The sequence below is a fragment of the Mobula hypostoma genome, chromosome 9 (genome assembly GCF_963921235.1).
Source record: "Mobula hypostoma chromosome 9, sMobHyp1.1, whole genome shotgun sequence".
Lineage (NCBI taxonomy): Eukaryota > Metazoa > Chordata > Chondrichthyes > Myliobatiformes > Myliobatidae > Mobula > Mobula hypostoma.
The window spans coordinates 110,166,593-110,191,957 of NC_086105.1; the positions used below are offsets into that span (position 1 = coordinate 110,166,593).

At 38.5% G+C, this 25,365-nt stretch overlaps 1 protein-coding gene across 2 annotated transcripts in view; it reads right to left on the bottom strand.

Annotated features, from left to right (window-relative positions):
- narfl (nuclear prelamin A recognition factor-like) overlaps positions 1 to 25,365 on the bottom strand; it is a 52,124-nt gene that overhangs the window by 14,023 nt on the left and 12,736 nt on the right. For both annotated transcript variants that reach the window (XM_063058886.1, XM_063058887.1), the window contains exons 4-8: positions 23,492 to 23,624; positions 22,148 to 22,282; positions 18,536 to 18,654; positions 16,273 to 16,402; positions 9,913 to 9,985 (exon numbers count right to left, since the gene is read on the bottom strand). In XM_063058886.1, the coding sequence (XP_062914956.1) occupies positions 9,913 to 9,985; positions 16,273 to 16,402; positions 18,536 to 18,654; positions 22,148 to 22,282; positions 23,492 to 23,624 (590 nt within the window). The remainder of the gene's footprint in view (positions 1 to 9,912; positions 9,986 to 16,272; positions 16,403 to 18,535; positions 18,655 to 22,147; positions 22,283 to 23,491; positions 23,625 to 25,365) is intronic.

Consider the following 25,365-nt stretch of genomic DNA (forward strand, 5'->3'; position numbering starts at 1 on the left):
AAATAATAAGGTATTCTGGTTTTGATACACAATTTGATATTAATTGCTCAGCAAGTTATCAAAGGCATAGATTAAGTGGTCAATCTTTGATCTACATAAATTGCATCTGTTCGTTGTAAATAGCTAATCCTTTATGGCCCACATAACAGATTAGTTGCTAGCTGCAAATGAGGTACTTTGTTAAAATGATTAGTGAAGGATTTGTAGAAATCATAAATTGTATCTGAAGTATCACATTTAATTTCAACACCAGTCCTCATATCCTGTGACTATCCTAAGTCCTCTGAGAATTTAAATCATGGATAAATTATAGGTTAAAAAAAGACAATTTGAACTTCACTATTAGAACCAGCTTTTCAAAAAGAATAATAGGTTGTGGAATTAGATCCATTTATCTTGCATCTTTAAATTCAGTTTGTTATGTGACTGTAAATTCAAAGGAGCACATTTGAAATAAGATCAAAAGACATGGGAACAGAATTAGGCTAATCAGTCCATTGAGTGTGCTCGGCCTTTCAATCATGGCTGATTTACTTAACCTCTCAACCTCATACTCCTGCCTTCCCCTCGTAACCTTTGACGCCTTTACTAATCACGAACTAATCAACCACCGCTTGAAATATATCCAATGACTTGGCTTCCACAGCCATCTGTGGCAACAAATTCCTCAGATTTGCCAACCTCTGGCTAAATAAATTCCTCTTCTCTGTTAAAGGAATGACCTTGTACTCTGAGGCTGTACCGTCTGGTTCTATACTCCTCCACTATTGGAAATATCTGTTCCATATCCACTCTCTCTAGGTCTTTCAATATTCAGTATGCATTAGATTTCACTTTGTTTCCAAAGTTAGCATTTGACAAGATCTTGAAGTCCCTCTAGGTATCATAAATATAATGAATGAATTAATTAATTACGAGCATGCAAATGCAGTACAACAGATATTTTCAAATATTATTGCCCTAACGACTTAAATACCTTTTATAAAGGCTATCTCTAGCTTTAGCTGCCTTGTTTACAGGAAGGCTGTAATGCTAACTGTGTCTCAAATCACGTAGCTATGCGGAAATTGTTCTCATCAATAAAAGAACTAGACAGGTCTGATCCGATAAAAACAGAGTTTGGTATTTGGGCTGCTATCCCAGCCAAGACAGCTGACTACAGTATATGTCAAGGGCTATTTAGAAACAAGACCTTAGAGTTTTGCTTTATCCAAAATAATCTTAAATTATTTTTTAGCCTCTGGATGATCAAGTAATCAGTGCTGATATTAATCAACTCCATCAGCTATTAAAAATTCTCCCAAGCCACAAGAGACTTGAAGCTATAAAAAAAAAGTTTAATTAATTCACATGCAAAGTTGAACATTGCAATGAAGACAGAGCAAACACTCAGAATAACAACATTAAATGAATACTGTACAGGGGACACTCATGTTACGGGGGCGGCTGGTTGCATTCCTAGAAAAGAATTTTATCACGGTTTTCTGCAGTGTAAAGTGGCCTCATCAGAGCATACGTCAAGAAATTCAAGTTGAGAAAAAAGTTTCTACATTAACTTTTTTCCACATAAAATTCTGTAACAGCAAGTTTTATTCTGTATCTCAGATTTTTGAGTCGAGATTTGAATTTCTTTCACCCAAGCAGCCATAATGCAGAGGTGGGATGTAGTAGCACATTGGTGCAGTATGAGAACAGGTACATGATTCAATAGTAATCCAGTAAATGTAGAGAATAGAATTAATCAGGAATTTGAGAAGATTTTTTTTCCATCAAGTAACAAATAGGCTTCCGTTCAGTAAGATCCTTGGGATTCAACTATGTAATCAAGTATGCTCAGTAGCTATTTACACTAAATATTCTCAAAGTTAGGAAGCATACATGCATTTTATATTAACTTTGCAAAGATTGAACAGGAACATTAGTTAAGGTACTTAGGTCCCAGATACCTCTGAACTTTGAGACGCTCTATTTGGGGCATGTATTGTTCCTTGAACAGAAGGAAGATATAAAGTTGCTGCAGGCCCTCTTAGCGGCAAGTAAGAAATCAATCACTAGAAAATGGCTAAATCCAATACCACCTACATTAGAAGATTGGTACGAAATTATCTTGGAAATATTTAAAATGGAAAAGTTGACTTACTCCCTGAGAACTCAAAAAGAAACATTTTATCAAATCTGGAAGAAATGGATTGAATATATAACCCCAATGCGAGCAGACTTTAGATGACTCTCCTAATGATTTATATTGCTCTTCTCATCAACACAGTAATATTGCTAACGTAAGCACCCCTAGTCTAAATGTTTGTTTTTTTTTGGAAAATAGAGAATTAACGCAAAGATTGAACAGAATTTAAAGAAAAGAACAAGCACATAAGATTAAAGTTAATTGCAAAATTTCATTACTAACTTATTTACAAATAACAAAAAACACTTGTATTTGGAAATACTCAAGTTAGAGAACTTTTTAAGTTCTGTTTTTTAAATGGCTGACTGCACAGTAAACTGTGTGCATCATTATTAACTTGGGTAACTAACTGTGTTCAGGGCACTTTAATACAGTGGGACTAGTTAATGCGTCCCCAGAAAGCAAAACAAATCCAGTTGGACTAACCACTGCCCAGTCTACTGGACTCTCATTCATCAACATAATGGAAAGAGTCATCAATAGTGCTATCAAGATTCACATCCTTGACAATAACCTTCTCACCAATGCCCAGTTTCAGTTTCACCAGGACTACTCGAGGAGAAGTAATTAGAACATGTATCCAAATATAGACCAAAGAGCCAAATTCCAGAGATAAATTGACAGTCCGACACAATACTAGGACAACAGTACAACATTCAGTATGGCATTGTGGAACTCTGGTAAAAAAAAAGACATACACAGCAGAGTACGGTTGGAGATCAATCATCCCTGCCTCAGAATATACCCAACTGCCTCATGAGTTTCTTCTATCAGGTCAGAAGTAGTGATGATGCTGGTGATAACATGCTATTCACTTCCATACACAATTCTTCAGCGAATTATACATTCCATGCCTACGTGCAGCAACAACTGGACACTCAAGCATTGACAATAAGTGGCAAGTAACATTTGCTCCATAACAATGTCAGGTATCTCCTACGAGACAGTCCGGCTACCAAATCCTTCACATACAATGGCAATTCGGTTGCTCAGTCATTCAGCATCAATATCCTGGTGTTACCAATGACCAAAAACAGAGCAAGCGATATAGTGAGCAACATGATTCAGTCAGACATTGGGCATCCTTCAATAGGTGACTCACTATATACAAGACATAAATCAGTGATATGACAGAACACTCTCCATAAGCCTGAAGAATGCAGCTCCAACAACAGACAAAATACAGGACAAAGCAGCCTCCTGGTATCCATCAACCATCCTAAATATTCAGTCTCAGTTACCCTCACACCGTGCTGTAAAATGTACTTTAGTTACTCACTTAGGCTACTCCAATTGACCTTCCAAATCCGTGACAAAGGTGCTGAGAAGAACAAGAGAGCAGCAACAGCTTGGAAAACCACTACTTGCAGTTTCCCTTTTAAATTATGCATCAATTTAACCTGGAGAGCTCATAGCTATGTTTAAATGCTAGAACTCCCGAGCCCAAGGAGATTGTAGAGGTGCTGAAAAACAAAGAAAACTGCAGATGCTGGAATGTGGAATAAAAACAGGAATGCTGAAAAACTCAGCCAGTCAAGCAACATCCACAGAAACAGAAACCAGTTATTATTTCAGGTCATAGACCCCATCAGCAGAAAAAGTGCTGTTGTTCATTATAGTTTATAAACACTTGCTAGAAGATTACTGAGGATGAGTGCTAAATGCTGGCCTGGCCAGTAACATCCACATCCCGAAAAAATAAAGTAAACGGCAATATTTTCAAGCTGATCACATTGTAAAAGTCTGCAGCCCTTGAAGGCATATCGAATCACTGACAACTGTGGGGTTTCATCAAGCCTTAGAAAATAGGAAACGGGAGTTTGTATTTAGTTTCTCAAAGCAACTACACTATCAAAAAAGATCTAGGTTGAGCTTCTTTCTTAATACTGTTTTCCTGCATCATCCCCATATTTCTTGATTCCTTTAATATTCAGAAATACAAGGTCCCACAGCAGTCTTGGGCAGAGAATTCCAAAGGCTCATCACACTTCGAATGAAGCAACTTCTACTCATTTATGATCTAAAAATGGTCAAAGTCTTATTTTGAGGTCATGGCCCCTGGTTCTAAATTACTCAGCCAGAACATTTACCCTGTTGAATCTCTAAAAGTGTGCACATTTCAATCAGGTAATCCCTCATTCTTCTGATCTCTCAAGACTTGAGTTGGCTAGGGCTCCATGCTTCTTCATTTCATCGACCACTCCAGGAACATATGAATTCTCTGACCCCTAGAGTGGTGAAATCCAGATAATTAAAAATATTTAAGGTGAAGATAAATATCTGCAAGATCTAGAAATTGAGGGGTTTGGGCAACTTCCATAGAAGTGGGGTTGATCATCAATCAGTCAAAACCAGACAGAATGGTGGGGAAAGCTTGAGGGGGATAACGAACCTTCATCATATTCCTTCTATATCTCCTTTCTTAGATAAGGTGACCAAAATGGTATATAATAATTCAGGGTCTCACCATGATCCTGTAAGAATATATTTACACAAATGTAGTGTATTAGGAGCCACAGGTGAAAAAGTGAGGTAATTTCAGTTGCATGAAGTTATGTCAACAGACACCCATGGCTTTGATACAGCTCTGCCACATGGCCACCTTTCCTTTTGTCTCCACCACTGGCTCCATCTTTAGAAGGGCCTAACACTCGTCCAATCTTGGGTGAGACCAATTGAACACCAACTGAATTTTTATAAGTATTGATAAATTCAGTTGGTCCTCACTGGTTTCTCCCAGGATTGGATGAGTGACAGACCATCTAAAAATGGAGGCAATGTTGGGCAATATGAAGGTGAGAACTCAAAGGGAACATTTAGGAAAAGTTCTAGGCATATTAATGGGGAATGATCCCCGTTGCAGTAATCCAAAGCAAGTAGAAAAACTCAATGTAACTGTAGCTTTGACTGTATTAGACCCAGGTGGGAGCATTCCAGTTTGGCTGGACAATATAAGTTTCGAGATGAATAGTGTAGTTATCAATTGCAAATAGGTCAAGTATGGTGTACACCATAGTTCCAATCAACAACTGACATCTGATAATTTATAAGGGCTACTTTTGGGGTTTTAATACTGCAAAAGTTAGATTTGAGGTTCAAAAAAATTCCAATCCTTTGCAAACAAAGGGGAGTTTGGGGAGTTGTCATTCAACAATGAAGAAACAGATTTCAGAGATGGGGTGAGAGAGGCAAGAAAGGACTGACGGTGCAATAATGCCAAAGCAGAGCAAATGTGAGAATTTCAAAGATAATTTTCCATAGAAAATTAGGTTCAAAGTTGTGGATTTTCAAGACACTGACAACTAGCTCTATTTCCCTTTCTCTTATCCCAATGGATTTCAAGAATCCATAATGTCTTTTTCTTGTTATTCAATTCACTATACTCTCTGGTAGTTGTTTCAAATGGACAACTGTGAAATATTTGGGACCATCCAGACTAAGATATAGATTAGTTACCTGTTAAGATAAAACAGAATCTTTGGTTTATAAACTGTATTTAAATTTAAAATTTATAGTATCTAACTTAGATGAAAAATTTATTTGGGTTGAATAATTTGGTAGCTGTACTATACTTCATGAGCACATTCGCTTAATTGTAGTATCCACCTCACCATCTGGTCTCTTCACTGTAAACGGCAATACAGGAGTCACACTTCATTAATTCCAGGAAGTCCTTAGCTTCCTCCTCCCCAAAACTGTAAACAATTACAATGATGCAGCTATAATAAAGAGCTTTCATGCATGCTGCTTAATTCTTGTGCTGTTAAATTTACAAACTTCAATGCATGCCATATGTTTAATCTACAACAGGAACTTTTTATTTTAGACAGAAATTCTTCCTAAGATTGTTGGTTTAGTCCTGTTATTCAGAAATTAAATAATCTATTTCCTTAACGGGGAGCACCAAATTCACCCACCCTGTCTTCAGAATCACTGGTATGACAGATAACAGAGCAATTGAATTCTGCTATTTCATTATTACTGTCTAGGAAATGGAGCCAGTCACGAATGGTTTTGTTCGACTCAATTCTCTGTTAATGTAGTAGCAGATCCAGTTAAGCTATAGGAACTCTATCACTTGACTATAAATAAAAAATAATTTATATCCTATATAAAGTTAACTGTGAAATTCCTTCCTATTCATAAAATACAGCCTTGCAAGGAATCAATCTAAAATGCCATCCACTGCAGAATATTTTCATTTCGTATGAAAATTATTGCCTTTGAATAGATTACTCAAGTTAAAACTACATAAAATTATTGCTGTTTATCTATATGTTTATATCTCTATATATCTTGAAGTTTATAATAACTTGGATAGTTTCTGTAACAATTTTATATATGGAATAAAAAAATGAGTGCATTTCTGCAGAGACAGTATTTTACTTCAAACTTCTGCAGCCAAATTCATGTCAAATAAGCCATGATGTTCTCTTCAGCTGCACCTGCCTCTCTGGGGTGTTCACTTATGCCCAGCATGTAAACATGAGATGTTGATAACCGAATTTATTTAAATCAGTCTCCAGCTTAGCATTCCTCCATTGCATCACTTCCAGTGAACAGTAAATAATTTACAGACACTACACCCATATAGTCTGGTGTTTCTCCAACAATTTACGAGCTGGAAAGGCGTAATGATGGCATCTTGCCTGCCATACATAATTAACTTCAGGAAGCTGGAAACAGCCTCTGTACAAATATCAAAATATTTGGGCAATCTAAAGAAGCTAAGTTTGTTTTTTTTGTACTGCAAACGTCAAGAAGCAATGTTTATTTTTACACAACAAAATGTTTAGTCTTGGTTTGAAACTTCTACAATCAGGTCCGTCTTTAGCAAAAATGTATTATTTACATGCATTACCTATTTACCTCTATGATGTCACAATGATAAAGATTTCCAAGGTAATAAGTATTTTACTTTTGATGTCAAGTTACTTGACAGATTCCCCTAATGTGGCTTACATTGTGATGAGAGGGGTATGGAGAGCTATGGTCCTAGTGCAGGTTGATGGGGCTAGGTAGAATAGTTCAGCACAGACTAAATGGGCCAAAGGGCCTGTTTCTGTGCTGTAGTGCTCTATGACTCTAAAATAAATAAAAACCTGAAGATACCTGGAAATCTGAGAAGAAAACATATAATGCTGGAAACACTCAGAAGGTCAGGCAGCATCTGTGCAAGACACAATAAAATTAATGTTTCCGGCCAAAAGCTCCTTCCCAGGAACTGTAGATATTAAAAAAAAATAGTGCCTGATCTGGAGGGTGTTTCCAGCATTTTTGAGTTTAATTTTATAACATAAAGAAATTTGATTTCAATCTACCTGCATTAGTGACATCCAGCCACAAGGTGTTATAATCACATTTCTTTCAAGCTTGTGCACCATACAGGCCATCCCTAGTTTAGCACTGGGTTCCACTTTTACAGTTGTCCACAAGTTAAAAGCACTCAGTACATGCATTACCTATTTACCTTATGAATGGTGTTGATGAAGGCTAAGAAACATGAACATACAGATGCAAGAAAAAGTTTGTGAACCCTTTGCAATTGCCTGGTTTTCTGCATTGATTACTCATAAAATATGGTCTGATCTTCATCCAAGTCACAATAATAGACAAACACATCTACCTAAACTAATAACACAAACAATTGTATTTTTCATGCCTTTACTGAACACATTGTTTAATCATTCACAGTCCAGGCTGGAAAAAGAATGTGAACCCTTGTTTTTAATAACTGCTAGAACCTCCTTAAGCAGCAATAACCTCCACCCAAAGTTTCCTGTATCTGCTGCTCAGACTTGCACAATGGCGAGGAGGAATTTTAGACCATTCCTCCGTACAGAACTGTTTCAGCTCATCAATATTTATTGAATACCATGCATGAACAGCACTCTTCCGGTCATGCCACAGCATCTCAAATGGGTCAGCCAGGACTTTGACTTGGCCATTCCAAAACACTAATTTTCTTATTTTTAAACCATTGTTGTTGGTTTACTCCTCTCTTGGATCATTGTTTTGTTGCATTATCCAACTTCCATTAAGTTCCAAGTGACGGACTGCTACCCTGACATTCTCCTGTAAAATGTCTTGATGCAATTTTTACAACTGCAAGCTGTCCAGGCCCTGAGGCAGCAAAGCAGCCCCAAAACCTTGATGCTTCTTCCACCATGCTTCACAGTTGGGATAAGGCTTTGGTCTACTGTGCAGCACCCTCTTCCCTCCAAACATAGCTGTGTGCATTTCTGCCAAGAAGTTCAACTTTTGTTTCATCTGTCCACAAAATATTGTCCCAGAAATGTTGTGGAACATCCAGGTGGTCTTTTGGAAACTTGAGACGTACAGCAATGTTTTTCTTTGGAGAGCAGTAGTCCTCCATGGTGTCCTTCCGTGAACATCATTCGTATTCAGTGATTTTCTTATAGTGGACACATGAACAGAGACTTTAGCAAGTTCTAGAGATTTCTGCAGGTCTTCTGCTGTTACCCTTGAGTTCTTCTTCACCTCCTTCAGCATTGCACATTGTGCTCTTGGTGTGATCTTTGCAGAATACCCACACCTAGCAACAGTACGGAATTTCCTCTATTTGTAGACAATTTCTCTTACTGTGGACTGATGAACACCCACGTTTTTACAAATGCTTTTGTACCCTATTCCTGCTTCTTGCATCTCTACATTCTTCTTCTGAGGTTCTGTGAAAGTTGTTTTGATAGAGGCATTGTGCACATAAACAGATACATAAGCATAAACAGATCTTTCTTAAGAAGAGCAGGCTCTGTCAGTATTCTGACTTGGTGTGTCTTTTTTATATATACACCAAGGCATCTTTACAACCCACACCTCCCATCTCATCTCACTGATTGGAATACTTGACTCCAAATAGCTTCTGTAGAAGGCATTATCCCAGAGGTTTACATACTTTTTTGAACCTAGACTGTAATTGTTTAAATAGTGCACTCAGTATTGAGCAGAAGTTTGTGTCATTAGTTTAGACAGATTGTGTTTGTCTATTCTTGTGACTTAGATGAAGATCAGACCACATTTTATGAGTAATGCAGAAAACCAGGTATTTGCAAAGAATTCACAAACTTTTTCTTGCAACTGTTCACAAACTTTTTCTTGCACATTCCCTGTGGATATAACACTTTTAATGGAGTATCGTTGCACAAGTACCAATAGAAAAGATTGTTTTTGTTGATTTCCAAAGCAACTCTCTAAGTGGCCTCCTGCAGCAAATCTGCAGCCTGTGTTCTTAAGGGACAATGGTGTTTGACCCTCCTTTGGTTCTGCTTGAATGATTCCCCTCTGTGTAATTCTACTCAGTCTTAAGTATTAGAATGCAATGTCACAAAGATTACTAAATGCATCCATCAGATCAAGTTAACATTTTATTAAAGGTCTTGAAATAAGAAAATAGCACATTGTACTTAGGATTAATAAGCACTATCGCAATAACAATTAGTTTGAATCGCCAATCTAAATGCCATGTCTTACAGCAGAGTCCATGACGATCTTTACATGAGCTATAAAGACAAGAGGTATTGCACAGTATATTTACAACAGACACATTGAAGTGAAGTCTGTATATGTCACATTGCTTAAATGGGTTCAGTAGATAGTTGACAAAGCACGATTAAAAAGTAAAACAATGAGGATTGTAAATTAAAAGAAAACTATAAACTCAACATGAACCTATAAAGAGACTCAAGTTCATCAAATACAAGACTTACATTGCATCCAATGGTACAGGATCCACATTTACCAAAGAGAGTCCCTCTTGTTCCAACATCTTCAACACTTCACCTTCCAAACAGAAATTCTTTGATAAAACACCAGTGAAGAAAACTTTAAAATAAACAACCAAATGGCTGGAAAAGTTATGTCTATGGTATGGAAGATATATCTGTGGGAGAAATCATCTTGCCAGCAATGCCCAGAACCAAAATCCTAAATAATTAATAGGACATGCCATGTAAATGCCCCCCTTTGTTTCATCACTCTCCATTGCTTTAGATCACCCAGAAGGCTCTGGTTTTAGCTCTCTAATCTTTCTCCCATGTCAGAACCTACCGATCTTGTACTTGAAGCTTTTCCTTAAAGGACACATAATATTCTGTTACTGTTTTACATTTATTCTAGTTAGGATCCCTCACATCCCACTGAGAGGGAACCCCCTCATTAAAAGTCCTATCTTAGATTTTTCTTTGCCCTTCTCCATTCTGCAGATGTGCAGTAGAGAGCATCCTGACAAGCTTCATCACTCTTAGTATAGAAACTGCACTGTGGTGACAGGAAGGCTCTACAACAGGTAGTCAAAAGTGCCCAATGTATCACTATCTGCCATCAAGGTATACAGAAAGGTGCCAGAAAAAGTTCAGTAACATCATGAAGGATGCCACCCATCCTGCTCATGGACTGTTTGTCTCACTCTCATCAAGGAGGAGGCTATGCAGTATCCACACCAGGACCACCAGACTCAAAAACACCTTCCTTTCCTCAAGCAGTAAACCCCATCAGCACCTCCATCCATTAACCCCACCACTACTTTATTATCTCCTGCCAGTCACCTTATGTACCACCCAGCATCACTTTATGGACATACAATCAATCCATATATATACAAGCTATCTAATGTACTTATATTTATTGTGTTTTTTAAATTTTTGTGTTTTCTTACTTGTTTTTAAATATCTCGTATCAAGGAATTTTAAGTTCCCAATACAACTTTTTAAAGCCATCTTTTTGCTATCAAAATTTCATCATACTTCAGTCTACAGCTCATCAACCATTTTTATACATACGCATTTAATGAATTCTAAGCCCAATTTGTCACCCATATAGTTCCTCTGAGCTTGCTCCCACCTAATGTTACACTGTTTTCTACTTATTACTGATACTTAACCGAGTGTGTACATTATCTTACTTTTCTGCTGATTGAAAGTGATTCCCTGCCAGTTCAAGTGATCACAGAACATAGAACAGTACAGTACAGAATCACAAACACAACAATATCTACAGATGCTGGAAATCCAACTCAGCAGGCAGGGCAGCATCTATGGAAAAGAGTAGACAGTCGATGTTTTGGGCGGAGACCCTTCATCAGGACTGGAAAGTAACTTCTCCCCTTCCTTTCCAGTCCTGCTGAAGGGTCTTGGCCCGAAACACTGACTGTTTAATCTTTTCCAGAGATGCTGCCTGGCTTGTTCAATTCCTTCAGCATTTTGTGTGTGTTGCCCATCAGCCAATAATACTAAAGAGGATACCTAAAGTTACTACAGATACACAAGGTGTAAAGGAGAGGCGAGAGTAGAAATTGGACTGCTGGAAAACAATACTGGAGAAGTCGTAATGGGGGACAATGAAATGACAGACGAACTGAGTACAAGCTATCCTCGTTATATGCGTCTGCAGACAATGCGGATTCACAGTTATGCAAGGAACCTATTTCTACCAATAGCTCCTTATATGCGTCCAAAACTCACAGTTATGCGAGGAGCACTGCTTACCCGCCAATACAAGTCACGTGCGTACGCCTCACAATCTCACTGTTGGGACGAGAAGCACCGCTTTCCCGCCAATACAAGTCAGGTGCGCGCGACTCACAATCTCACTCCCGCCAGTCTCGCATTGGTTTTGGCAAGGTGTGGATGCGCGATCTTGCGCTCTTAAACTTTTGTTGGTTTTACCTATGGTGCAGTGATCTTGTGCTTGAAGTATTTAACTATGCCTCCTAAGCGTCCGATGTCATGTCCTAGGCTATCAGCCGAAGGGCAGAGAACCGCTTTAACGCTTGAAAAAAAGATGGAAATTATAAACAGCGCGGCATCAGCTGAAGGTAACACAGCTCTGGGACGCTACTGCCGGGAACAGAATCCAGCCTTTAAAGTTCTTTTGTTGCTTGACAACAGGCCACCCCATCCTAAACATTTGGACAGCATTCATCGTAACACAACAGTGCATTTCCTGCCGCTTAACACAACATCGTTGATTCAACCACTCGACCAAGGTGTAATCCACATCCAAGGCGTACATTTTTTTTATGGCGAACTATTTCTCAGACGCTGTAAGCACCAGACGATTTTGAAAACCACGGGAGTTTACTGACGGTGAGGGAATGGTGGAAGTCGGAACACTTGGCACAAATGGCGATGGACATGGACCCAAGTTTAGAACGGAGCCAGCATTTCAGTCGTTCCCTGCCGTCAACCCTTCTTCCCTACAAGCAAATTTATGCTGAAAAACAAAATGCTGCCAAGCAAACAACCCTCACCACTTTCTTCAAATCGGTGTCATCTTCTGCTGCTGGCAGTTCTAAGAGCTCTGTGAGTCTTCCTTCACCCCTTGCTGTGCTTGATATGATCCTGACAACCACAACCATCTACCTTATCTATGTAAAGCTGCCCGACACCACAACAACCACTCATCTCCCGGAGCGAACACACTTGCCAATGTTGGTGAGTACTGTATAACCTAGGATGTTAACTTTCTATGATTTATTACATTGAATATTACCTTAAATTGATGAAACATAATACAAATGTTATCTTGTGGTACTGCTTTTGTGTCGTATTGGTATGAAAGTGTGAATAAATTACAGATGAAACATATTTAGGAAGCCCTTTGGAACGCATCCCTGTTTTATTCCATTTAAATAATTATACACATTATGCGTCAACTTCGAGGAACATATCCCCCGAATATAACGAGGATAGGGTGTAAGTATTTTGCAATAGTCATCACTGTGGAAAAAAAACTAGTGGTATGGTGGAAGTGTGGGTGTCAGGGGCCATAAAGTGTGTGAAGTTACTATAACTAGAGAGAAGGTTCTTGGGAAACTGGAAGGTCTGAAGGTAGATAAGTCACCTGGATGAGAAGTTGCACACCCCAGAATTCTGAAAGAGGTAGCTGAAAAGATCATGGAGACATTAGTAATGATCTTTCAAGAATCAGTACATTCTGGAATGGTTCTGGAAGACTGGAAAATTGCAAATGTCACTCCACTGTGCAATTTGAGAGGCAGAAGAAAGGAAATTATAGGCCAGTCAGTCTGATCTCAGTGGTTGGAAAGATGCTGGAGTTGATTATTAAGGATGTGGTGTCAGGATACTTGGAGGCACACGATAAAATAGGCCATTGTCAGTATGATTTTCTCAAAGGAAAATCTTGCCTGATAATTTTGTTGAATTCTTTAAAGAAATAACAAGCAGGATAGACAAAGGAGAATTGGTGCAACACATACAATAAAAGAGAATCGGCTGATGTTTTGTACTTGGATTTTCAGAAGGCCTTTGACAAAGTGCCACACGAGCCTGCTTAACATGCTACGAGCCCATGGTATTACAGGGAAGATTCTAGCATGGATAAAGCAGTGGTTGATTTTCAGGAGGCAAAAAGTGGGAATAAAGTGAGCCTTTTCTGCTTGGCTGCCAGTGACTAATGGTGTTTCACAGGGGTCTGTGTTGGAACCGATCCTTTTTATGTTATCTGTCAATGATCTGGGTGATGAAATTGATGGCTTTGTTGTAATGTTTGCGGACAATATGAAGATAGGTAGAGGGGCAGGTAGTTTTAGGAAATAGGGTGGCTACAGAAGGGCTTTGACAGATTAGGAGAATGGGCAAAGAAATGGCAGATGGAATATAGTGTTCGGAAGTGTATGTTAAAGCACTTTGGTAGAAGGATGAAAACATTGGCTATTTTCGAACTTGAGAGAAAATACAAAAACCTGAGGTGCAAAGGGATTTGGGAGTTCTTGTGTAGGATTCCCAATTTGCAGGTCGAGTCTATGGTGAGGAAGGCAAATGCAATGTTAGCATTTCTTTCAAGAGGATGAGAATATAAAAGCAACGATGTAACGTTGAAACTTTGTAAAACACTGGTGAAGCTTCAGTTGGAGTACTGTGAGGAGGTTTGGGCCCTTCATCTTAGAAAGGATATGCTGAAACTGGAGAGGGTTCAAAGGAGATTCATGAAAATGATTCCAAGATTGAATGGCTTGTCATATGAAGAGCGTTTGATGACTCTGGGCCGTATTCACTAGAATTCTGAAGAATGAGGGGTGACCTCATTGATAGCTACCGAATGATGAAAGGCCTTGAAACAGTGGATGTGGAGAGGACATTTCCTATGGTGGGAGAGTCTAAGACCAGAGGACACAGCCTAAGATTGGACGAGCATCCTTTTAGAACGGAGATGAGGAGGAATTTCTTTAGTCAGAGAGTGGTGAATCCGTGAAATTCTTTGTCACAGGCAACTGCGGAGGCCAAGTCTTTATGTATTTTTAAGGCAAAGGTTGACAGATCCTTGATTGGTCAGGGCATGAAGAGATGTGGGGAGAAGGCAGGAGATTGGGGTTGAGAGGAAGATCGGATCAGCCATGATGAAATGGCAAAGCACACTCAACAGGCCAAATGGCCTAATTCTGCTCCTGTATCTTATTTTGTGTCGACCCTTTAACCCACTCCAACCCATTCCTCTCACATAGCCCCCCATTTTTCTTTCATCCATTTGTCTATGTAAGAGTTTCTTAAATATCCCTATTGTATCTGCTTCTACCCCCATCCCCTGCACCTATCACTTTCTCTGTTAAAAAAAACTACCTCTGAAACCCCCTCCCCTATATTTTCCTCAGAATACCTTGAAGTTATGGCCCTTGTAGTAGCCTTTTCTCCCCTGGGAAAAAGTCTTTGGCTGTCTACTCTCTCTTTGCCTCTTATTATTTTGTACACCTCTATCAAGCCATTTCTCATTTGCCTTCTCTCCAAGGAGAAAAGCCCTAACTCATTCAACCTATCCTCATAAGACATGCTTTCTAATCCAGGCATCATCCTGGAAAATCTCTTCTGCACCCCTCTAAAGCTTCCACATTCTTCCTATAATGAGGCAATTAGAGGCAACCAGAACCAAACACAATATTCCAAGTGTGGTCTAACCAAAGTGTTACAGAGCTGCAGTGTTACCTCATGGTCCTTGAACTCAATCCACTTACTAATGAAGGCCAACACACCACATGCCTTCTTAACCACCCTATCAACTTGCACTGCAACTTTGAGGGACCTGAAGACATGAATACCAAGATCCATCCCTCTGTTGCTCCACACTGTTAAGAATCTGTTATTATCCCTGCATTCTGCCTTCAAGTTCAACCTTCCAAAGTGAATCACTTCACACTTTCTGGATCGAACTTCAGTGCTCTCCAAACGCAATGGTGAGCCTTACCACAAAGACATTGATCCCAATGTTGCTGAGGTGTACTGGTCCATTTTGAACAGACACCTCTTGCCCCGTGAAAGCCTCTGAAATCTGAGGTACTCCCTCTTGTCACATATAAACCTGCTTAATCATCCTACTTCTATTCACACCAACATGAGTCACTGAGACCCTACTTATAAAGCTTCCCGCATTGTTCATGAAAGTTTAACTGCTGGCCCTCAACTTCTGTCCTCCCTATATTGATAGTACAAGTCAACCATCATTTCTGGATTGGCCCCTCCTTCCACCAAAGCTCATGGAAATTCTGCACTCCTATCCATAATATTGTTTACTCTATGACATCAGGAATGCAACACATCATACGAGACTTGATTAATACAGATACTTGTTTACAGATTACTTAGATACCACCAGTGTAGTCTGCTGTTCCACAGTGCCACACTCCTTCAATGTATCATCAGCACACCCACATCTAATGTTAAATACTATTTTGTTAATAACACACATCTTGACAATTCTTCAGCTGATCAGAACTACGCAATTGCAAATTGACCAATTCCAGGAATGCATGAATCTGGAATCCTTCATCTCCCTGAAGTTTATGAATGACACTGGGTATCAATTAATTTTGGAAATCCTAAACTTAAGCTCAATTATCATATTTGTACAGTCTGACTTTTAATCTGAAATTTTCCATGTTTTGATAGCTTTAAGCATCTTACATGGAATTTTTTTCAGCTTAATCGCACAGAATAACCTTACGGACAAAGCAAAAGATGAAAAGGGTGAGGGAGCAGAGATAATGAAGAAGGTAAAGAACAATTGGAACATCAATGCCATTAAGCTTAATAGACAGCCTTTCTACTGGCTTTCCTCACCTGAAGTAATTACACAGTCTACATCTCTTGTTTGGTATTCCTCATTGAAGAAATCTTCCCTCGAAGCCTCTAATTTTTTATCATAACATGGCATTACTGTTACATGGTATATTTGATCTGGTACCACGTTCTAGGGAGAAAGAACACATCACTTCTTAGTATTTTGCCACATGCATTATTACTAATATCCCAATTAAATTTACAATTCATGCGTGAATCAAATGAGAAATATTCAATACCTATTCCAATAAGGAAATATATTTTCAACTTTAAAAGCAAAAGGAGTATAGAACAATAAACATGTTCTAACATTTAACAAGTTCATGAAAATCATCTGAATTAGATAATGTCTAATTTGTGCCTCAACTCCATTTTCGATTTAAGCCCTTACCAATATAAGTGGAATTGCAGTTTCATTATGGCACCAGAGGCAATCATTTGTGTCAGCTCACTGTAGAACCAACATTACCATTTCCCTGCTTTTTCAGCTCAGCCCTGCAAATTATCTTTGATCAAAATGGCCATTCAAATCCCTTTTGAAAACTCTGATTCATTCTACTTCCGCCATCCTAACTGGCAATAAATTTGAGGTCACAACAGTTCTAAATGCTTTCTCTCACAGTTGCTTCCATCTTTTGATCTTTTAAATTCATGTGTTCTGACCCTTGAACCATCTGCAAACTGGAACATTTCTATTGCATGACCGTTTAAAATGATCATAATCATCTGCATTTATGCCATATCTTACTTTAACTTTCTTTGCCTTAAAAAGCTCTGGCATCTCCCACTTAACTTTGTAATTGAAATGTCACATCGCTAAAACTATTCCAAAAATCTTTTCTATACCCTCTCATGGACCATCACATCCTTCCTAAATTCTATTAATGGAAGAGTGCAATATTCCCACATGTGTCCTAGGCAGCAACTCAGCATCCACACCCTTCTGAGGGAGTGTTCCAGATATCCTCAGTGTCTGTGCCAGAAAAATAACTTCCCGGTTCCAATTCAAATAGACCTAGACTTAATATCAAAAGTATCCCTCTAGTCCTGCATACACCTTATTGTTTTAAGAAGCTTGAATAGATTAGTCTTCAAGCTTTTAACTTCAAGAAAAATAAAAGGTGGTAATTTCAATGGTCTATTTGCAATTGAAAAAGGAAACTTCAGGTATGTGAATCTCTATACTCCATATCATATTTTTAATCTAATCTCATTTATATCATTACATTTTAAAAATGCATCCCATAAAAGTTACTTTCTTGTTAAGGTATGGCATTATGTGGCAGCAGCAGACAGTACATAAAATCATTGACCAAAAACTGTCTCCCTTTCCACAAACGTTGCTTGACCTGCCAAGTGTTTCCAGAATTTTTGTTTCTACTTCAGATTTCTGGAATCTTCCAGTAGTCTTGTGTTGTTTCTTCTGTTTATGCTTGTGCATATGTAATTTAAGTGTAATTAATTTAAATTAACATTTGTTTGCCAAGTTTGTAAAGTACTGCACTGTTGCTGTAAAGTGCTAATTTCATGGCATTTATATCCTGCGTCTGAATACCTATGACAATAAACTTTAAATTGAAGTACAGTACTTTGATTTTGACAGGCATGCCAGACTTACATGAGGAAGATACATTAGCTTGAAGAAACAACAATCATCAGGTCTCATCCAAGATGGTAACCGTTTAAAAGAACAAGCCCAGTAGCTTGTTTATTTTAATACCAGCTCCTTCAAATCTAGAAAACTACATTATTTAATTTGAGATTGGATCTAAATCAATTCTTTATGGATTAAATGAATCTTTGCTGCCAGCATGCTGCTTGAAGTATTTGTGAAAAATACTAATTCAGCTCCTATTAGCCTGTCTAGCTGAAGTGGATAACTGTTGGGTATTGCACTCAGACACCATTTGGAAGAGTTCCATTGGTTCAACTGCTATGTTCTTCCCAGGTTGGGATTTAGACATATTTTGGTGACCTAAAGGGTTTTCATCTTTCATTCAGCTGACACTACTTTACCAATATGTTCCAGTGCTGAGGCCAATGACCATCTATACAAAAAGCTGTGCACATTTTTGGGCTTCCCTCATTTATCTCAAAACATAAAATTAAGCAATATCCACAGCGCTGAATGATACTTTAGTCTGTACACAACTGAAGCAAGAAAAAAGATGACAAAATTCACATAAATAACCTACCCAAATCTTGATCAGCAAAATTTGTTTTAAGAAGTGCTCTAAATTAGGGAAATGATATTATTGCTTACCTGCTGTTTTGCAAAGTAGTCCTTAACTAATGAGCCCATCACCTGCTGTGGGGATTTTGTTGTACTGATATATGGAATTATGTAACTACCGTGGGTTTTTTCTGCATAACATATCCAACCTGAAACACAAAAGTACAACAGTAAATTAATATTCATGTTTAATTTTGTTGGGCCAAGTTTATAAATTCTCTGCCAAAGCAATTAAAAGACAAATTATTTATTTTCTGTGGTTTCAATAGGATATTTTGTGCCAACAGCTTGCTTGAACCTGCTTCAATATTCTGATCAAAACATCTCAGGAAGACATTAAAAACGCTTGAGAACATGAAGAGATGTGGCAGAGTGGAAGTAAAACATGTTCCCAACAAAATCTTTTATTGTGGTGATTAAGCATGTAAAAAAAAAAGGCCATTTAAACAGATTCTGATTTTTTTTAGTAAATTTCAATTTACAATACTTGCAACTTTGAATCTTCAATAATTAACTGTCTGGGAAGGGAATTTACCGTCATCGGCAAAGTCTCACTTTTGAAATTAAAAAAATAAGATAGTTGATGTATTGATTTAAAGTTCCCTAGATTCAGGGAAGGTTTCATTAAAATGCACATTGTGCTGCATTGCTGCCACAGAACAGCAAACTTCACATCAAGACAGTAATAATAAACCTGATTCTGACATTGGGAAACACCAGATATAACTTCTTTATTCAGAAAAAAAAAGCAGAAAATTATGAGCCAGTTAACTTAGTCTCATAATTATGGAAGATATTATTAAAAATGTAACAGGGAACTTAGCAAATTTCATGGCAATCAAACAATGCTCATATGGTTTTGTGGAAGGGAAATCATGTCTGCCTGCTTTATTGGAATTCTTTGAAAAAATTACATGTGTTATGGATAAATGAGTATCATAGAAACATAGAAAATAGGTGCAGGAGTAGGCCATTCGGCCCCTGGAGCCTGCACCGCTATTCAGTATGATTATGGCTGATCATCCAACTCAGAACCCTGTACCAGCCTTCTCTCCATACCCCCTGATCCCTTTAGCCACAAGGGCCATATCTAACTCCCTCTTAAATGTAACCAATGAACTGGCCTCAACTGTTTCCTGTGGTAGAGAATTCCACAGATTCACCACTCTCTGTGTGAAGAAGTTTTTCCTAATCTCGGTCCTAAAAGGCTTCCCCTTTATCCTCAAACTGTGACCCCTCGTTCTGGACTTCCCCAACATCAGGAACAATCTTCCTGCATCTAGCCTGTCACAGAAACATAGAAAATAGGTGCAGGAGTAGGCCATTCATCCCTTCGAGCCTGCACCGCCATTTATTATGATCATGACTGATCATCCAACTCAGAACCCTGCACCAGCCTTCCCTCCATACCCCCTGATCCCTTCAGCCACAAGGGCCATATCTAACTCCCTCTTAAATATAGCCAATGAACTGGCCTCAACTGTTTCCTGTGGCAGAGAATTCCATAGATTCACCACTCTCTGTGTGAAGAAGTTTTTCCTAATCTCAGTCCTAAAAGGCTTCCCCCTTATCCTCAAACTGTGACCCCTCGTTCTGGACTTCCCCAACATCGGGAACAATCTTCCTGCATCTCGCCTGTCCAATCCCTTTAGGATTTTATACGTTTCAATCAGATCCCCCTTCAATCTTCTAAATTCCAACGAGTACAAGCCTAGTTCATCCAGTCTTTCTTCATATGAAAGTCATATATCAGTGGATGTACAAAGAGTTCCAGAAGGTATTTGATGGTGTGCTACATCAAATGTTACTGTGTGAAATAAAAATTCATAATGTTGGAGGTAACATAGTAGGCTCAAACGCTTTTGGCTGACAAAATGTAATGAGGCTGGGGTTTCAACCTTTTCTAGTTAAATAAATGATCTGGATGAAAACATCAAAGGCATGGTTGTTAAGCTTGCTGATAGCATACAGACAAGTAGCAAATAAGCCTTGAAGGAAAATAAGGAGGCTATAAAAAGCTGTAGATAGGCTAATTCAGTGAGCAGGGATCTGGCAAATGCTGCATAATGTGGGAAAGTTAAGTTAAATGGAAAAGAAAAGGTAAGAGATTGAAGAGTTCGAGATGCAGAAGGATCTAGTTGTCCTAATACAAGATTGTAAACGACCTATGTGTAGGTAATGCAAGTAATTAGGAAAGCTAACAGAGCATTATTGTTGATTGCAAAGAAGTTGAATATGAAAAGAGCAATATGCTTAAAAATGGTGAAACTTTATCTGGGAAACTGATAACAGTATTAGCAACAGTACCAACAACAGTATTTAAGTAAGGATGTTAAAGTACTAGAGACTGTTCAGATATTTACGTAGGAAAGGAGGGCTATTATTTGAAGAAATGCTGAACAGGCTACACTTGCATCCACTGCATTTTAGGAGAGTGAGAGGTGACTTGATTCTGAGAGGTCTTGACCAGGTAGATACTGAGAGAATGACTGCACGTGGGAGAATCTCAAACTAGTTACTGTCTAAAAATAACAGGCCATCTACTCAAAGTAGTGATGAAGCAAATTATTTTCTCTCAGGGGTGACAGTCTTTTGAATAAGTTTTCATAGTACAGTGGAAATAGTGTCTTTAAATATTTTAAGGCAAAAGGTCGAAGTAAATCAGTCCTTGATGTGGAGACGTGTGAAAGGTTACCATGGTTGACAGAAGAGTGTTATGAGGTTACAATCAAATCAGCTTAAACACCTGAGTGGAATGAATCTGCTCCAAACTCATATACGTATAAGAAAATGAAAACATATGAGCATTCGGCTTATTAAATTTACTCCACTATTCAAAAAAATAAGGAGTAGACATCTATTTGATCCTTATCCTTCATCAAATTCCTTGAATGGCTTCTTTATTTCAAATATACTCACTAACTGACTGTATAATCTCTCCGGGATAGAAAATTCCAAAATCAGTAGTAGGCAATTTTGTCAGTTATGCTTGTTCAGCCAATCAAAATAACACAGCTGATCTTTTAGTCAGCACCATTTTGCTAATGTACTAATCCCATTACTACTGTGCTAATTACATATCTGTTGCTCCCTTCATATCTAAAAACTCATTATTCATTGGATGGAGGAATTTTCTTCTCATCTCTGTGATGAATGTCAATCCTCTATTTTGAGTTTGTGACTCTCAGTATAGACAGCTCAGCCTGCCAAACCCTGTAGGAATGTAATATAGTTCAAAGAGATCTGTATATAAAGATGGTCAAATCCCTTCAAATACTAAATGAAGTTTAGAAAGCATTTTGTTTTTGCAATTTTAAACTGTAACTGCCAATTTAACGCCCAATCATTTAGCCAACCACCACCAGTTTAAAGCTTATTTGTGATACCTTATAATTTATTTTGCAGTTCCCAAATACACTCATACCTGGATCTAAAATATCCCATAGCACTGTTTGGAACAGCATATGAATCTTGGTAGCCCAAAAAATATTAGTTCTTCCACAAAGAACCAAAAACAGATAATTTGATACTAGAACATTCCTGCTCAGGAGATATTCCTACATAAAATTTTGAGGGACATATTACAACAGTGATCACATTGTTTGTGCAGAACAATTCTTGTTTTATTATTATTTTAAGTACCTGGACAAGCCGAGGTCAACATTGGCAAAGCTTTGCTGTCATCCTTATGACTACGGAAACGTTGCACAAACTCACGTTGACTCTCCATCAAGCTGAAATTTCTGGAAAAAGTGGTGTCGAACACATAGTCAACACCTGGGGGTATTTTGAAGAGGCAGAGAAATAATGTTTGGAATAATTAAAACTTCAATAATATGGTTAAAAACATAATCAAGTATTTTTTCTATCCGAATCAACTCCAAAATTATAACAGTTCAGTTACATTCCTTGAATACAAAATATTAAACCACTGCATTTGTATAATCCCCTGTACAGGCTGCACCAAGGTAACAAACTGGTTCCATTTTTACAAAAGTCCTTAAGTGCATTTTCTCCCTAAGTTGGAAAATACACTAAAATCTCTGGATATCTAGCCACACAACAGTATTCTAATGAATGATACCAAAAGTACATAAGGCTGACAAGAAAGAATTACTAAAAGTGGAGAAAGAGGGGAAACTATTTCTGCTGTTCATAGGTATGCACGTCCATTAGACTGAATTTAATAAAATTATGGGAGTTTGTTGTTATGCTGGGTGTCTGTAGGTCGAGGGTTTTAAGTTAGGGACAGCTATATTCTACAATTAATGCACTCTCACCTATGTGGACAGAGACTGGAAACAACAGAATTCTTTTAATGGAAAACAGGAAACGTTTATCAACTGGCCATTAGCTACTTAAAAAAATTCCTAATCCTTAAAACTACAAAAATTTTATAATAGGGCAGTCACAAAGTACCTTGGGGAAGTCACTGATAACAGAACTGCCTAGAAATTTCATGGCATCTGCTTGCTTGGTACCAGGCTGAAATTTTCAGCTATGCAAAACTGAAGAGTTATACAGTACCTTCTTATAGCTGAAAATGCCTAGTATTGCATTTTCCAAAGCTCGGGTTAGGAAGTATCAGCATAGGTCCTCAGCCCCAGGATTTGATAAACAGGTTTATTATAGTCACAAGTAATGAGGTACAATGAAAAACCACTCATTGGGTATATGTAAAACAGAAGTATATAGGTACATGATTAAGCAGGAAGAAGGCAGGAGAATGGGGCTGAGGGGGAAAACAAATCAGTCATGATTGAATGGCGGAGCAGACTCGTTTCAAGTACTCATTTACTGTGTATGATTTTTACAGACTGTAGCATCGTCAATGACTTCCTACTTCAAAACAAGCAGACTGAATGTTGAAAGCTCTTGTTCAAACAAGCTGACCTCAAGAATCCAACAACATTCACATTTCTGAAGAAACTTTTGTAGGTGTCACTCTACATGCATATCAGGTGTTAATTGTCGCAAAGCACTCACCTAGGTTTTTCAGGAAAGCTGTCAGCCGTTGTGCAGTGTCTGCAACTGACAAATTAAATTTTGCAGCTAATGATGCTCTGGATTGTGGTGAAACGGAAACTACCACCATTTTTCGATTCTTGGAACTGGATACCTAATTGACGAAAAGAGTAGAGCTTAGTACCACATGGCTACCTGCTTAAATACAATCCATTTTCTTGTGCTTTCTGAGAAACAATATTAACTGTTCACTTGTATTTACTTTGTTAACGAAGCAATAGTTGTTCCAAAGTTAACATTCCAAAGGGCAGCAGAAAAACTCCCCAGCCACTGAGCCAGCTGCCAATAGATATTCTCATCCATTCTATTAATAAAATTTGACTGAAATTAAAACAACCTTAACGGCTGGTCAGAATAGCATAGCCTCAAATCCGAAATGAAAGCCAAATGTGGAGTTACAGCTTCTGTCAAATAACGCGTAATCGTTAAAATGTCTTCACTATTAATATTGGAATAAATCATTAAAAACTTAAAAAGTAAAACTGCAAAAAAAATAAAGATGCAATAAACGTTGCATTAGTGCACAATTTAATTTGCAGTTAGCACTGCACAATGGCTGACAGCTTTCCTGAAAAATCTAGGTGAGCAGGTTGTAACAAGGGCAAATTACCAGAGACCTAGGCAGGAACTAAGAGTTATTGGGAACAGCTATTTTGGAAGTCCACATCTGACATATGGAGGGTGTTTAAAGGCCAACTGCGGAGTACAGGAATGATCCAGTAAGGAAACAAATAAGGTAAAGGATGCATGGGTTTTGAGAAAGGTGCAGAATGATGGGAAGGTAAAGAAACCTTGGACGTTGGGAAGTGGTGAACTGATTCAAAATGTTAAAGAAGTGTATGTAAGACAGAGGAAGCTAAAATCAAATAATGTTCTTAAGGAGTATAAAGAAGTAAGAAAAGAAAGTGGATGAAGGGAAGGCAGTGGATATTGTCTACATGGACTTCAGTAAGGCCTTTGACAAGGTCCCGCATGGGAGGTTAGTTAGGAAAATTCAGTCGCTAGGTATACATGGAGAGGTGGTAAATTGGATCAGACATTGGCTCAATGGAAGAAGCCAAAGAGTGGTAGTAGAGAATTGCTTCTCCGAGTGGAGGCCTGTGACTAGTGGTGTGCCACAGGGATCATTGCTGGGTCCATTGTTATTTGTCATCTATATCAATGATCTGGATGATAATGTGGTAAATTGGATCAGCTAATTTGCTGATAATACAAAGATTGGAGGTGTAGTAGACAGTGAGGAAGGTTTTCAGAGCCTGCAGAGGGACTTGGACCAGCTGGAAAAATGGCAGATGGAGTTTAATGCAGACAAGAGTGAGGTATTGCACGTTGGAAGGTCAAACCAAGGTAGAACATACAGGGTTAATGGTAAGGCACTGAGGAGTGCAGTGGAACAGAGGGATCTGGGAATACAGATACAAAATTCCCTAAAAGTGGCGTCACAGGTAGATAGGGTCGTAAAGAGAACTTTTGGTACATTGGCCTTTATTAATCAAAGTATTGAGTATAAGAGCTGGAATGTTATGATGAGGTTGTATAAGGCAGTGGTCCCCAACCACCGGGCCGCAGAGCATGCGCTACCGGGCTGCGAGGAACCGATATGATTTGCCGATGCCAGCTGTATGTCAGCTGCACCGTTGCTCATTCCCTGTCACGCCCACTGTTGAGCCATTACCCGCGCATCGTCCATGTCAGCACGGGAAGGAGATCAACTCCTTGAGCTTGCAAATGACGGCAGGCTGAAAAGTCTGTTTGACATAACATCTCTGCCGGCATTCTGGATCAAAGTCAAGGCTCAATATCCTGAGATAGCCACGGAAGCACTGAAAACGTTG